We start from the raw sequence: 17,131 nt of genomic DNA on the forward strand, positions 1-17,131 counted from the left end.
AATACAGGATCAAACAGCCTTTTTACACAATACAGAGGATTAATCCCTTAGGTTCCACAGTGTGTATACAGTATCTCACAGAAGTGAGTATACCCTCACATTTATGTAAAACTTTTATTATATCTTTTCATGTGACAACACTGAAGAAATTACACTTTGCTACAGTGTAAAGTAGTGAGTGTACAGCTTGTATAACAGTGTAAATTTGGTGTCCCCTCAAAATAACTCAACACACAGCCATTAATGTCTAAACCGCTGGCAACAAAAGTGAGTACACCCCTAAGTGAAAATGTCCAAATTGGGCCCAAAGTGTCAATATTTTGTGTGGCCACCATTATTTTCTGCCTTAACCCTCTTGGGCATGGAGTTCACCAGAGCTTCACAGGTTGCCAATGGAGTCCTCTTCAACTCCTCCATGACGACATCCCGGAGCTGGTGGATGTTAGAGACCTTGCGCTCCTTTGAGGATGCCCCACAGATGCTCAATAGGGTTTAGGTCTGGAGACATGCTTGGCCAGTCCATTACCTTTACCCTCAGCTTCTTTAACAAGGCAGTAGTCATCATGGAGGTGTGTTTGTGGTCGTTATCATGTTGGAATGCTGCCCTACGACCCAGTCTCCAAAGGGAGGGGATCATGCTCTGCTTTCGTATGTCACAGTACATGTTGGCATTCATGATTCCCTCAATGAACTGTAGCTCTCCAGTGCTGGCAGCACTCATGCAGCCCCAGACCATGACACTCCCACCACCATGCTTGACGGTTGACAAGACACACTTGTCTTTGTACTCCTCACCTGGTTGCTGCCACACAGCTTGACACCATCTAAACCAAATAAGTTTATCTTCCAGTAATCCATGTCCTTAGTCTGCTTGCCTTCAGCAAACTGTTTGTGGACTTTCTTGTGCATCATCTTTTGAAGAGGCTTCCTTTTGGGACGACAGCCATGCAGACCAATTTGATGCAGCGTGCGGCATATGGTCTGAGCAATGACAGGCTGACCCCCACCCCTTCAACCTCTGCAGCAATGCTGGCAGCACTCATACGTCTATTTCCCAAAGATAACCTCTGGATATGATGCTGAGCACGTGCACTCAACTTCTTTGGTCAACCATAGCGAGGCCTGTTCTGAGTGGAACGTATCCTGTTAAACCGCTGTATGGTCTTGGCCACTGTGCTGCAGCTCAGTTTTAGGGTCTTGGCAATCTTCTTATAGCCTAGGCCATCTTTATGTAGAGCAACAATTCTTTTCTTCAGATCCTCAGAGAGTTGTTTGCCATTAGGTGCCATGTGACCAGTATGAGAGAGTGAGAGCGATAACACCACATTTAACAAACCTGCTCCCAATTCACACCTGAGACCTTGTAAAACTAACAAGTTACATGGCACCCGGGAGGGAAAATGTCTAATTGGGCTCAATTTGGACATTTTCACTTGCATGATCCCCTCCCTTCGGAGACTGGGCCGCAGGGCAGTATTCCAACATGATAACGACCACAAACACACCTCCATGACGACTACTGCCTTGTTAAAGAACTGAGGATAAAGGTGATGGACTGGCCAAGCATGTCTCCAGACCTAAACCCTATTGAGCATCTCTGGGGCATCCTCAAAACGGAAGGTGGAGGAGCGCAAGGTCTCTAACATCCACCAGCTCCGGGATGTCATCACGGAGGAGTGTAAGAGGACTCCAGTGGCAACCTGTGAAACTCTGGTGAACTCCATGCCCAAGAGGGTTAAGGCAGAGCTAGAAAATATTGGTGGCCACACAAAATATTGACACTTTGGGCCCAATTTGGACACTTCAGCACTTTAGCTCAGCATTTAATACAATGATTCCTCAGAAACTTATCACTAAATTGAACTCGCTGGGCCTCAACCTGCCCCTCTGTAATTGGATACTGGACTTTTTAACTGGAAGACCTCAGTCAGTTCGTGTTGGCTGCAGCACGTCAAGCACTACCACACTGAGCACGGGTGCCCCACAGGGATGTGTTGCTCTTCACACTGCTGATCCACGACTGTACTGCCAAGTTCAGCTCCAACCATATCATCAAGTTTGCGGATGACACAACTGTGGTAGATCTCATCAGCAATAATGGTAAAACGTTCTACAGAGATGAAGTGGAACAACTGGTTAAATGGTGTAGTACAAACAACCTGTTCCTTAATGTAAACAAAACAAAGGAGGTTGTAATGGATTTCAGGAGAAATTCTGTTGATCACCACCCACTGACCATCGACAGCTTGACTGTGGAGAGAGTAAGCAGTATTAAATTCCTGGGAGTGCACATCTCAGAGGATCTTACCTGGACAACCAACATCACGTCACTAAGAAGGCAAAACAGCGCCTATATTTTCTCCACCACCTTAAAAAATCCAGTCTCCCTCCACCCATCCTTACCAACCATTGAACCATTGAAAGCGTGCTGACCAGCTGCATCATTGTCTGGCATGGGAACTGCAGTTCTGCTGACCGCAAGACCCTGCAGCGGCTAGTGAAGACGGCTGAAAAGATTATTGGTGTCTCTCTCCCCTCCATCCTGGACATTTTCCATACCCTGTGCTCCAGCAAAGCTACCAGTATCGCGAGGGATCGTTCCCATCCCTCCAACAGTCTCTTTCAGCTCTTGCCATCAGGGAGAAGGTACCGGAGTATCAAAACCAGGACTGTCAGACTGCTCAACAGTTTTTTCCCCCAGGCTGTGAGAGCCCTCAACTCCAATCCTCTTTGAAACCTTTTCTACAACCTATAAATTGTGACCAGGAATGTCTCACGTCCCCTCCTTTTTAATCTTGAACATGCACTAGACACTTTTTTAAAAACACTTGCTGCTACAAAGACTTTTGGAAACATATAGTATATGTACAGTTACGTAGTTCCCAGATGTGTATAGGCTTTTTTTATTGGTGTTTTTATACATTGTATATTTAGTTCTCTTATGTTTAGTTAGAATCCAGGATGGAAAAGGACCTCGGGGTCCTAGTAGATGATAGGCTCAGCAATGGCAGGCAATGCCAAGCTGCTGCTAACAAAGCAAACAGAATATTGGCATGCATTAAAAAGGGGATCAACTCCAGAGATAAAACGATAATTCTCCCGCTCTACAAGACTCTGGTCCGGCCGCACCTAGAGTATGCGGTCCAGTTCTGGGCACCAGTCCTCAGGCAGGATGTGCCTGAGGATCTTAGTTATGAGGAAAGGTTGCGAGCACTGAACTTATTCTCTCTGGAGAAGAGACGCTTGAGAGGGGATATGATTTCAATTTACAAATACCGGACTGGTGACCCCACAATAGGGATAAAACTTTTTTGCAGAAGAGAGTTTAACAAGACTCGTGGCCACTCATTAAAATTAGAAGAAAAGAGGTTTAACCTTAAACTACGTAGAGGGTTCTTTACTGTAAGAGCGGCAAGGATGTGGTCTCAGCGGGGAGCATTGATATCTTCAAGAAACTATTAGATAAGCACCTGAATGACCACAACATACAGGGATATACAATGCAATACTGACACATAATCACACACATAGGTTGGACTTGATGGACTTGTGTCTTTTTTCAATCTCACCTACTATGTAACTATGTAACTATGTAGTTATAATTATGTTTACTTTGTATGTAGCACCGTGGCCCTGTGAGATACGACATTTCGTTCTACTGTATGTTCTTACGTGTAGTAGAATGACAATAAAGCTTGACTTGACTTCACTTCACTTCACTTAGGGATGTACTCACTTTTTTTGCCAGCGGTTTAGACATTAATAGCTGTGTGTTTTGTTATTTTTAGGGGACAGCAAATTTACACTGTTATACAAGCTGTACACTCACTACCTTACATTGTAGCAACATGCAATTTCTTCAGTGTTGTCACATGAAAAGATATAAAATAAATAAGATAAAGATAAGATAAAACATTTACAAAAATGCTAGGGGTGTACTTACTTTTGTGAGATACTGTAACAAGCATGCTTTACTGAATATACAGACTGATTTTAGTGTTGTGGGTTTATTTCCATTCTATAAGATTAAAGCCGATGACTCAGAGGGCTCTTGCGAAGATAATTCTTTATTGGCTACATGTATAAAAGCATGATCTAAAAGATGTTAACGCGTTTTGGCTTTTGCAGCCTTCCTCATAGCATACAGAAATGTTTAAAATTCTGATTATTTATATATATATATATATATATATATATATATATATATATATATATATAATGTTTAACATACATCCCCAAAAAGGGGAGGCGGTGTTTCATTCATTAATTAAAAACAATCAAGGTAATTACTAGCACATGGAACAAGAAACCAAACGGAGAAAAGAAAAGGGGGGAAACAGGCACGAGAAATCTCCATAAAAGAAAACAGCATACATCATATGAAAAAAGGAGGGACTGATGCATAGAATGTGTTCAATAATCATTTGCATTAATTATAAAAGTTAATTTCTTTTTCGGACATCACGGGACACAGAGCCACAGTAATAACTGATGGGTTATGTAGGTACCATTAGGTATTGGACACTGGTCACACCCTAAGCAGGAAGTTCAACCCCCTATATAATCCCTCCCCTTCCAGGGATACCTCAGTTTTTACGCCAGTGTCTTAGGTGTTGGACGTGTAAAGATGTCCTGTGCTGAAGCTCCAAAGGGAATATCCTGATATCCTATACTGGGGCAAGCCAGGCGAACCGGATCCATTCAAAGTGTCCTTTCATGGGTGAATTGGATGGCACCCGGGCCTCGTGTCCGAAAAAACAAGGTTTTACCTGTAACGCTTCTCTTTTTAGAGAGCTGGACCCCGCATATCAGAAAATGGCTTTAAACCTCCTAATTTCTGGCTGGGTGCTTTACAGGGCCAGAACTGCAGGATCCCCCTATTCGTAGGGGGCCCCAGTCTCTGACGGTTTTTTCAAACGGAGCCCACCGTGAGAGGTGAAGATTGGGTCTGTATATACAGAATCCTGCGGCTGGATAAGGTAAGAGGAGATTCCACAGAATTTTGAATTCTAGTAGGTTTTCTCCTTTAAGGTAAATGCATGCTATGCCTATTGTGACCACTGGGGGCTGCCAAGAGCACATACCTTCTCATGCTGATTTCTGTCTCAGCATTCGACGCTGTACAAGCTCCTCCGACCGCCTCCAGGTAGGATGGGATGGGGGGTTTTCTCCTCAGGGATATTCCCCCCAGGCTAGGGGGAAGCTGCAAGTGGGCTGTAAGGCGTTTTTTACACCACACTGTCACCGCCGCCACCAGGCCGCCATTGCATGTATGCAGGCCCCATCGCTGCTGGCCTCTCTCCTTCCTCCCCCACCCCCAGCCTTCCTCCATATTATTTCAGAAGGGTCAGGCTCACGCGGGAAGCGCACGTTTTTGAAAAAACGAAGAGGGGGGGCGGCAGAGGGGGGGGGCATCAGCACGGCGTCAGCGTGCTCAGATGCCCACAGTGCCAGAAGCATGGCTATTTAAAGCACATTTTACAGGTGCTCTGAGCCTTGGAGGGACACAGAGCTGACAGTCGCATGTAAGGTGGGACACAGGCATTCTCCTAGGCTGCATTTACTAAGGTAACACCTGACTGGGCATTTGGTAGGAAGGCTTTTACAAGAATAAAACTAAAGAGTGTCCTTCGCGCTCGTCGGATGTTAAAATAAAATACCGATAGTGACTAAGCTTTTTAAAGTGGAATTAAATCTCATAGCAAATAAGTGGCAATATTGCAGCAAAACGAGGGTGTTCACACCAACACTTAGTACAGTAAATGATCAAATGAATTTCGCGCAATATTAATAAATAATAAATCCACATGTGTAAAATTTGTGAGAAAAGCAAACAAAATTGTGACATTTAGGGTAGGGGTTAATGAAGCTATTGCTGCTAGGATCAGATATCTCTATATTGCAGCATATAGCTATGGCCACTATCTTCTAATTAGGTGATGTAAGTTATATCTAAAATAACCGTGAATCAAAAACAAAACTTCCTACAGTGGTGATATATGTTATATCTAAAATTGCCGTGATTAAAAAATAAAGCTTCCTGCAACCATTATTGATTAATAATGAGTGATTTGTGCAAACATTGCAATAAATGTTACCATGAAACATCAAGCATAATATCAAAAAAATGTGCAAAGAAAGTCCGCTTCTGTGCTCAATTAAAGTGCAAATAATAAGGATGAAAAGTTCTTAAAGGAGATGGATGGGTAGCAGCATAGAAACAGTCTGTAAAAAATTCTTCTATTCAATTCTGGCATATAGAGTATAATGGTTATGTATCCCTGCTGGTGGTGTCTCCTACTGTGGTCTCACAGAACCCTCACCTTCAATTTGTGGTAAACAAGCATTCAGTGATTATAGATTCCTAATGTAGCATTTGTCACTGGGATCCTCGCTTTCTTTGTTACTATTCCTCCATCGTTCCTTCCGAGTAGCTGCGGTCTAATTCTCTCAGCAGTGGAGGAGATAAAACAAATAGGGGAGGGGGGGGGAAAGAAGGCTCCACTAGCATAATAAAGTTTTAAAATGGGGGGGGGGGGGTTATTTTAAGTAATGCTCTTATTTTACATCACCTAATTAGAAGATAGTGGCCATAGCTATATGCTGCAACATAGAGATATTTGATCCTAGCAGCAATAGCTTCAGTAACCACTACCCTAATTGTCACAATTTTGTTTGCTTTTCTCACAAATTTTACACATGTGGATTTATTATTTATTAATAAGGCTTTTACAAGACTACATCACTCAGCAGTCAGTGTTCATTTTGGATACCTCACACCTTGTTGCTTTGCACTATGGGTAGAAAAGGTTCAAGTACCCCCAGAACCAGAGACACTAGTGGATCTTGTTCAGGTTCTGAGGACCCCCTGTCTGCTACATCCTCCCCCCCTGAGGGGCCAGGGACGGCTGGCCAGGGAGAGCCGTTGGGGTCAGGGGCTGTACCTGCTTCCGGCACTTCAGTGCCTGTATACATTACACAAGAGGTTTTTTCCTCAGCCATTACTGGTTTAGAGGAAAGATTAATGGCCGTGATTACAGCTTCACTCAGTGGAAGAAAACGTACTAGGCCTTCCTCTATTTCCCAAGACCCTCAGACAGAGGAGCTCTGGGATAAAGGAGATGAATCCCTTTCAGAGGATCAGGATGGGACAGATGATTCCTCTTCTGAGGAATCAGGTGGAGAGGGACCCTCTTCGGCTTCCCAAGAGGAGAAAGTCTTAGTAGAGATCCTTACTGGATTGGTCCGCTCCACATTTAAGTTGCCCGTACCTGAATCTGTTAAGGAATCCTCTTCTTCTTTGGGGTCGCTGAAACCTTCTCAAACAGCACATGCTTTTCCTGTTCATAATTTGCTTGAAAATCTCCTTTATTCTGAGTGGGATCACCCAGATAAGCGATTTCTTCCGCCAAAAAAGTTTTCAACACTTTATCCTATGGAAGAAAAATGTATTAAGATGTGGGGGATACCGGCCATTGATGCCGCCATTTCTTCCGTAAATAATAGTCTGACTTGTCCTGTAGACAACGCTCAGATGCTCAGGGATCCTGTAGATAAAAAGATGGAATCCTTATTAAAGGATGTTTTTTTCTTAGCAGGATCAGTGGCCCAACCTGCAGTTGCAGCGATTGGAGTCTGTCAATACTTAAGAGACCATGTTAAGCAGGTCATCAAAGTTTTACCTGAACAACAGGCCCAGGAGTTTGCTAACCTTCCAGCGGCCTTATGTTATGTTGTTGACGCCATCAGAGATTCTATCATGCAAACCTCTCGCCTTTCACTTGGGTTGGTGCATATGCGTAGAATCTTATGGTTGAAAAATTATTAAGCCGAAGCACCATGTAAGAAGCTCTTGGCTGGGTTTCCTTTTCATGGTGCAAGGTTGTTTGGAGAAGACTTGGATAACTATATCAAGAGAATCTCTTGTGGGAAAAACACTCTTACCTGTTAAGAAAAAGAGTAAGCGTCCCTCTTTCAAATGGACTCTTTCCCCAGCGCCAGGGGCATCAGCCTCCAGGCAGTCACGACGGCCTCCTCCGTCTGGGGCAAGAAACAAGAGTCAACCCCAGGGACAAAAAAAGTCCTGGGGGAAGAAGTCTTCTAGACAAGACACTAAGGCCTCTTCATGAAGGGGCACCCCCGCTTGCTCGAGTGGGGGGAAGACTGATACAGTTCTCAAGGCTCTGGCAGGAGGACTTCTAGGACAGATGGGTAATCTCCACGGTAACCTTAGGGTACAGGCTGGAGTTCCAAGAATTTCCCTCTCCTCGTTTCCTCAGATCAGGTGTTCCCAGAGAAGAAGCAGTTGCTCCTTCTAGCGTTAGAGCGACTTTTGTCGCAAGAGGTCATTATGGTGGTTCCCACAAAGGATCAAGGATTGGGCTTCTATTCCAACCTTTTTACGGTCCAAAAACCAAATGGGGATGTCAGACCCATTTTGGATTTAAGGGATCTGAATCAGTTCCTAAGGATACAGTCCTTCCGCATGGAATCAATTCGGACAGTAGTCTCCATCCTGCAGGGAGGAGAATTTTTGGCATCAATAGACATCAGAGATGCATACCTGCATGTGCCCATTTTTTCGGCTCATCAGAAGTTTCTGTGCTTCGAGATAGGAGGGCACCATTTCCAGTTCGTGGCTCTTCCTTTCGGGATAGCCACTGCACCTCGAGTGTTCACAAAGATCTTGGCTCCTCCGCTGGCCAGATTAAGGGCTCAGGGTATAACTGTCATAGCATACCTAGACGACCTGCTCTTGATAGATCGGTCAGTAACTTCCTTGAACAGGAACTTGAGGACCACGGTCAAGTACCTGGAACATCTAGGTTGGATCCTCAACCTAGAAAAATCTTTCCTAAAACCAGTAAGAAGACTGGAGTATTTGGGTCTGATCATAGATACAAGCTAGGAGAAAGTATTTTTTCCTCAGGCAAAGATCACTGCTTTAAGGGAGCTGATTCTGACAGTCAGGACCAAGAAGGGTCCTTCTGTCTGCCTTTGTATGAGGCTGCTGGGAAAGATGGTGTCTTCATTCGAAGCAGTTCCCTGTGCTCAGTTCCATTCAAGACTACTGAAACACAGTATTCTGTCGGCCTGGAACAAGTAGGTTCAGGAATTAGACTTTCCGATGCATCTGTCGCATGCGGTGCGTCAGAGCCTCAATTGGTGGCTCATACCTGAAAACCTGCAGAAGGGGAAATTCTTTCTACCGGTTACCTGGAAGGTGGTAACAACAGATGCCAGTCTGTCAGGTTGGGGAGCAGTTCTGGAACAGTCTGCAATCCAGGGGCTATGGTCCAGGACCGAGAGGACTTTACCCATCAACATTCTGGAGATCCGGGCGGTATATCTAGTTCTAAAAGCCTGGACTATCAGGCTACAGGGTTGCCCGGTCAGGATCCAGTCTGACAATGCCACAGCAGTGGCTTATGTCAATCATCAGGGAGGCACCCGGAGTCGAGCTGCTCAAAAGGAGGTGAACCAGATCTTAGTCTGGGCAGAGATGCATGTGCCATGCATATCGGCAGTTTTCATTCCAGGGATAGAGAACTGGCAGGCGGACTATCTAAGTCGCCAGCAGTTACTCCCAGGGGAATGGTCTCTGCACCCCGACGTCTTTTGGGCCATATGCCAAAGATGGGGGGTTCCAGATGTAGATCTCTTTGCATCCCGATTCAACAAAAAGATTTGTGGCAAGGACGAGGGATCCTCTTGCATGCGGGACGGATGCGTTGGTGATTCCGTGGCATCGGTTCTCACTGATTTATGCATTCCCGCCTATTCTGCTACTGCCACGACTCCTTCGCAGGATCAGGCAGGAAAGGAAGTCAGTACTTGGCCCCTGCTTGGCCCAGAAGGACTTGGTATGCAGAAATAGTAAGGATGACGGTGGGTTCCCCGTGGACCCTACCGGTGCGCCCAGACCTGTTATCTCAGGGTCCAGTGTTCCACCCTGCCTTACAAACGCTAAATTTGACGGTTTGGCTATTGAGACCCACGTTCTGAAGAGTCGTGGGCTTTCAGGTCCTGTCATATCTACCTTGATCAATGCAAGGAAACCAGCTTCCAGAATGATTTATCATAGAGTCTGGAAAGCTTATGTATCCTGGTGTGAATCCAGGGGTTGGCATCCCAGAAAATATGTGATAGGTAGAATTCTTGATTTTCTACAATTAGAATTAGAGATGAAGCTGGCCTTGAGTACCATCAAGGGCCAGGTCTCGGCCTTATCAGTATTGTTTCAACGGCCGCTTGCTTCACAATCTTTGGTCCGAAACTTTATGCAGGGGGTGATGCGTCTTAATCCTCTGGTTAGGGTGCCCCTAAACCCCTGGGACTTGAACTTGGTTCTGGCGGTGGTACAGAAACAGCCTTTTGAACCAATACGTCAGATTCCTTTGGTCTTGCTGACGAGGAAACTAATTTTTCTGGTAGCCATCTCTTCTGCCAGAAGAGTATCAGAATTAGCAGCTCTTTCCTGTAAGGAGCCTTATTTGATTGTACACAGGGATAGAGTGGTATTGCGCCCTCATCCTAGTTTTTTACCGAAGGTGGTTTCAGATTTTCACCTAAACCAAGACATTGTTCTGCCTTCCTTTTTTCCAGATCCCTGTTCTCCGGAAGAAAAAGCGCTACATTCTTTGGATGTAGTAAGAGCAGTCAAGGCCTATCTGGAAGCAACTGCTCAAATTCGCAAAACGGACGTTTTGTTCGTGCTGCCAGAGGGTCCCAGTAGAGGACAGGCAGCGTCAAAAGCTACCATTGCTAAATGGATTAGACAATTGATTATTCAGGCTTACGGTTTGAAACAGAAGATTCCTCCGTTTCAGATCAAGGCACATTCCACAAGGGCTATTATTGCTTCTAGGGTAGTGCATCACCAGGCCTCTATGGCTCAGATCTGCAAGGCCGCAACCTGGTCTTCAGTCCATACATTCACCAGATTTTATCAGGTGGACGTGAAAAGGCAGGAGGATATCGCCTTTGGGCGTAGTGTGCTGCAGACAGCGGTACAAGGTCCTCAGGTCTGATTGCACCCTACTTGGTTGTGATTCCCCCCCCCCCTCAGTTGGCATTGCTTTGGGACATCCCATCAGTTATTACTGTGGCTCTGTGTCCCGTGATGTCCGAGAAAGAAAATAGTATTTTTTATAACCGCTTACCTGTAAAATCCTTTTCTTTCGATGGACATCACGTGACACAGAGGTCCCGCCCCTCTTCTAATACACTTATATTGCTTTGCTACAAAACTGAGGTATCCCTGGAAGGGTAGGGATTATATAGGGGGTTGAACTTCCTGCTTAGGGTGTGACCAGTGTCCAATACCTAATGGTACCTACATAACCCATCAGTTATTACTGTGGCTCTGTGTCCCGTGATGTCCATTGAAAGAAAAGGATTTTACAGGTAAGCTGTTATAAAAAATCCTATTTTTAAAAAAAAAGATTCATATCCATTCTATTATTCATGCCCTGGGGCGTCCTTGTATTAGGGTATGTATTCACCAAACCTCACACTTAAGTAAGATATGATGCACGTCTCCACCTCTTAGAGGTCTCTTAATCTGCTCAATACCAAGAAAAGAACGCATCAAGATTTCCCTTGGATTTTTCACGGAAATGTTTTGAAACTGAGATATTTTGTGCATTATATTACATATATTACATTGAATAATGTATTATATGTATAATGAATGTAATATATGTAATGTTCAATACGTTGGGTGTACTATACGCTCTCTAAAAATCAGAGTATCGGAACACTTTAATAATACCACCAATATTAATGCAAAGAATATTTCCAACGTCTCAAAACATTTCCGTGAAAAACCTAAGGGAAATCTTGACACATTCTCCTTGTTTTGATATTGAACAGGTTAAGAGACCCCTGAAAGGAGGAGACGTTCATCGTATCTTAAGCGTGAGGATACCTACCCTAATACAAGGGTGCCCCAGGGCATGAATAATAGAATGATTATAAATCTTTTTTTTAAATGAACTTCTATAATTAATGCTAGTGATTACTGAACAGATCCTATCTATGTATCAGCCCCTCCTTTTTTCATATGATGTATGCTGTTTTCTTTCGTGGAGATTTCTTGTGCCAGATTGTTTCCCCCTTTTTTTTTCTCTGTATATAAATATATATATATATATATATATATATATATATATATATATATATATATATATATATATATATATCAGTATTTTAAACATTTCTGTATGCTCTGAGGAAGGCTGCAAAAGCCGAAACGCGTTAACATTTTTTGTATCCTGCTTTTATACATGTAGCCAATAAAGAATTTTCTTAGCAAGAGCATTCCGAATCGCTGGCTTTAATCTAATTGATATCTACTACCTTGGGAGTTGAACACCCCAGCCAGAGCACCGGACTCCAGCTCCTGGATATAAAACATAGCGATTGAGCTTGCGTAAAACTTCTATAGTTGTCTACATCTACATTCTAACCTCCACATGCACAAATGTAAAAAAGGGAATATCCAAAATAACATAGACATGGCACTGGTACAGTGCTTTATCTTTTCTGAAAAAATACCAACATAATTCTTCCAAAGTAAGTGGCATTGTAAAGTTATTCGATATTTTAGAATGCTTTTTCCTAATGAAATGCCATTTTTTACTGTGTTAAAAAGTGGTCGTTGTTGATTTCTCTCTTACAGCTACTAGGCGCTACTGCAATAGAAGACAAGCTGCAAGAAGGAGTGACAGATACTATTGCTAGTCTCCTGCTGGCCAACATTAAGCTTTGGATCCTAACTGGAGACAAGCAAGGTAATTCTTAAAGCGATAGTAAACTGGGGGGGGGGGGGGGGGAGCGGCGAGCTGTCACCACTGCAGATATTTCCTTTTTCACTCGATTTTTCTTCTGGGTTCGCGGGCTGCGGCCACTGTGGCATGGCACAGAACTCACAGAGATGACGTCACTGGCTGCCAATCAGGCAAATATCTTTTAAACTGTGCATGTTTAGGAGATATTCAACTACCTATCCACTATAGCTGAGAAGGAAAGGGAGGGTTAAACAGTGAAGCAGATGGGTAGTCCTGCCCGTAGACCTGCTCCCATTTTTTAATTGTATTTCTTTTTTTTTTTACTTGGAAAAATACAACTTTATTGATATGAAGCACATTTTTCAAGCCATTCGGGTACATATAGCCATAAAAGGTCAGTTACATATTATGACAGCGAAATCAAATATGCAAAAATATTACAGGGTGTGTATACACATATTCGCAGGTGCAGTGAATCAGCTGGAAATTTATTCCAACCTATAATGTGTGCCATAGGTGCATGGGAACATTGCACTGGGTATGAAACCATTATACACAGGTTTCTCCATCCTCCAACCATCTATCCTAGATCTTGGAATATTTTTGTGTAGATCCCCTGTGTGCGTAGATCAGTTTCTTGAATGGCAGGGTGTCATTAACTGTTTTTTTCCATAACTGTAGCGTGGGGGGCACGTTTTGCATCTGTCTCTGAGCTATCACTTTACGTGCGTGCTAGAAATAATATTTCAAAAATGAATATTGTGTGATACGTGTCCACCTCTACGTCTGGCAGTAGCCCCAAAATACATAACTTAGGGTCCAGCACCACAGGGGATCCCATATTATCATGGAGGAACCGGACAACCTGCTTCCAATACGTCTGAACATGAGGGCAGCTCCATATGAGGTGGTAAAATGAGCCTGGGTCAGCCCTGCACAAGCGACACGTCAGATCCAGCGTGTGCTGAAACTTTGCCAATCTCATCGGCGTCAGGTAGGCTTTGTGTACTACATACAGTTGTGTCAGTCTATTGAACAGCTTGGGAGATACTGTCTTGGTTCCCTCTAAAATCTCATTCCAGTCAGTTTCATCTATGGGTCCTACGTCCTGTTCCCATACCATCTTGGCCTTGTGTGACACAGCAGCTGCACCCCGTTGTCTAATTGTGTAATACAGGTGTGATATAAGCTTGGAGGGGTCATCTCCCAAAACTATACCCAGCACGGGGGGGGGGGCTCCATACCTACATCCAAGCCTGGTAACTGGGTTCTAAATGCGTGACAGAGCTGCAGGTATTTAAATGCTAGTTGGTGTGGGAGGGAAAAGTCCTCTTTAAGGGTCTGGAACTGCTTAAGCCTGGAGGTGGACAGAACCTGATGGAGACAATATTCCATGTCTAGCCCAGACTATCGAGTCTGTAATTGTTTTCAGTTCCGGCATATGACTATAAAGCCACAGTGGGGTGTACGAATGAAATTTACCCACATTCTGCTTTTTAAGAGATATTTCCCATATCCTTTGGTGATGTATCAACATGCCCGAGTTGTACCGCGCACTTGGACCTGGTGCTTTTTTTCCCTCGTAGGATAGCCTGAACGGGTGTATACGTCGGGTGTCCTGGTTTGTCACAAACCAAAGATCTGTAGCGCTGCATTTCCGACATGTGGAAGTGGTACATGTGGGATAATTTCGGGTATAGTCGCCTGATGTTCATGGCTGTGTTTTTTCCCGGCATAAAGCCTGTTTGGTCCGTATGAATTAAAGTTAAGATAGCAGTGTTTAACCTAGAGGCCAGGATTTTAGCTAAGATTTTGCTTTCTACCTGCAGGAGTGAGATAGGCCTGTAGGATTCAGGGAAGTGCGGGTCTTTTCCCGGCTTCGGGAGAACTATAATTTGGGCTTCCTGCATAGACTCGGGGAGTGAGTTCTGATCAAAAATAGACTGGTATAAGGCTTTCAGCTTGGGGACTAAGATATCTGAGTATGTTACATAAAATTCCAGAGGTAGTCCGTCCATCCCCGGAGCTTTAGATTTGGCTACCTGTGCGATTGCTTCCGCAATGTCATGTTCTGTAATAGGTGCATCGAGAAGCTCAACTTGCTCTCGATTCAGCCGGGGAAACTGTATGGAAGATAAATACGAACGAATCCCCCTTTGTGTGTACATGCTCTGGGACTTGTATAGGTTGCCATAGAATTGCCTAAATTGAGCTGCCACCTGTCCTGGGTCTGATATATTACGCCCGGCTGGGTCAGTGAGCGACACCACAACTGGGGGCTTATCATCCACGTGAGCCAGAAAAAGGCCAACAGTCTCCCAGCCCTTTCTACCGGTCCATACACCCTCTGCCTACAGAAAAGATGCCAGATGTGAGTTGAAGTATAGTGGTAGACTCTTGTTTTAGCCTATTTATTCTGGAGGACAATATTCTACAGGCATGATTTTTATAGTCGTCCCAGTGTGTGGTAAGGGCAGGGGGTTTCTGTATCCCTTCCAAAAAGAACAGCCACTTCCTGGCAATGGAGTCATGGTCTGAGAGAAGGGATAGCCAGTGAGGGTTTAGTCGCCAACGCCTGGTGGGAGAGGCTGTCCGCAAAGACGCCGTCAGCCAGCACGGGGAGTTGTCCGACAGGATCCTGGGAGCAAATCCTGAGCCTGTGACCTTTGGCAGAAGGGCCCTGGAAACAAGTATGCAGTCTATACTGGACATGGTATTATGACTTACTGAGTGGCAAGTGTATGCTCTAGTCATGGGGTTCGCATGTCTCCAGACGTCAATAGGCAAATTCATTCAATGTACGGTACAGCCTAGTATGCAGTGGTTCGCCAAGTCTGGGTTCAGCCTGTGCAGGTCTGTCCAGGGATGGGGTCATTGTGTGATTAAAATCCCCCATCCACACTACTGGTATGGACGGGTACAGTGCTATAAATGCAAGGCCTTCTGCAACCACGTCCGACCTGTATGGAGGGGAGGATATAACTAGCCAGTATTAGCAAGGGGTCTCCCCCCATAATTGCATGCAGAAAGAGGTACCTGCCCTGCCGATCCAACACCACGGAGACCAACTCAAAGGGTGTAGATTTCGCTATCAGCACCGTTACCCCTCTAGACATGTTTGTGTGGGTGCTGTGGTAGATCCACCCCATCCAAGGACCCTTCAGAGCTGCCTGTAAGTGGCCTGTGACATGCGACAATATCTACCTTCTGACCTTTCAAATATTGTAGCACGGCTGTCCTTTTAATCTTATCTCGCATGCCCCGGACATTCCACATCATAAATTTAATGTCCGCCATGGTGTTCATTGGCACAGAGATTGCATATGTATTGGCAGGGCAGCACCCCCCCCCCCCCCCCCCCCCCCAAATTGTGACAGTACAGCCATCACATAACTAAATAAACATGTTGCATATGTAATAAGTGCTTGTTTAAAAACATTCAAAGTAAATAACAAGTGCACAATTATGCTAACATTCCCAATGCTCTGATCAAGGGATCCGGCATTTTCCTTCCCTCCCAGCTTCTCACCCCCCCAACTTGATGGAAGTATACATTCCCTTGCAACCTTTATATGAATCAGCTTCCAGCCATCAACGTTAGCTGGAGGTACAGTACTTAGAATATGACGAGCTGGAAAGTTCAAAATAAAAAAGAGGAAAAAATAGGGGTTGCAAACATAACAGGGGAGATTATTCACTGTGTGAAGCATGGATAGTGCACGAGGCATGTCCTATGTCTCTTTCTCTGTCTGAGTGAGACTCTCGCTGCAAGGATACACAATCATCCTGGTGTTCTAGAGTTGTGGGGCCTCAGCCCTATGATATCTCCATGAATGTGCTGTGGGGGCAGTAAACTACACAGGGTGACAATGTCTGTGGTCCAAGTAGCTCCAGGCCCAAAGCCGAGTGGCCAGGAGTATCAACAAACTGAGATCCTCCCCAGGGATGTAGTATAAGGAACGGGCCCCCTAACCTCAAGAGGGGGGGGGGTCTCCGGTCTCATATTCAGTAATGCGTGGGTTGTAAGGATGGGGGTTGAAGCAAAAAAAGAATAAAAAAAGGGGGGGGAGGTGAAGCTTATGTGTAAAAAAGCAAATAGTGAGATGAGACTACCCCCCCACAGCGAAGGGGACATTTAGAAGAAAAGTGGGGCCAGCCATCGTCTGACAATGGCAACAGTACTCACAGTAACAGGCCGTGTGCCCAATCATCCATCCGGACGTCCGTGTTGATCTAGCCAGTGTGCTGCCACCTTTGGGTCTTCAAAAAACAGGGCTCTGCCATCCTCCTCCACTCTCAGTCTGACTGGGAACAACATGACATATTTAAGGTGTACCACC

The 17,131-nt window shown here is 44.7% G+C and overlaps 1 protein-coding gene across 2 annotated transcripts in view; it reads left to right on the plus strand.

Annotated features, from left to right (window-relative positions):
* The window catches only part of ATP8B4 (ATPase phospholipid transporting 8B4 (putative)), a 576,024-nt gene that overhangs the window by 503,351 nt on the left and 55,542 nt on the right, over positions 1–17,131 (plus strand). For both annotated transcript variants that reach the window (XM_073618636.1, XM_073618637.1), the window contains exon 20: positions 12,683–12,794. In XM_073618636.1, the coding sequence (XP_073474737.1) occupies positions 12,683–12,794 (112 nt within the window). The remainder of the gene's footprint in view (positions 1–12,682; positions 12,795–17,131) is intronic.

This window comes from Aquarana catesbeiana, linkage group LG03 (genome assembly GCF_042186555.1).
Source record: "Aquarana catesbeiana isolate 2022-GZ linkage group LG03, ASM4218655v1, whole genome shotgun sequence".
Lineage (NCBI taxonomy): Eukaryota > Metazoa > Chordata > Amphibia > Anura > Ranidae > Aquarana > Aquarana catesbeiana.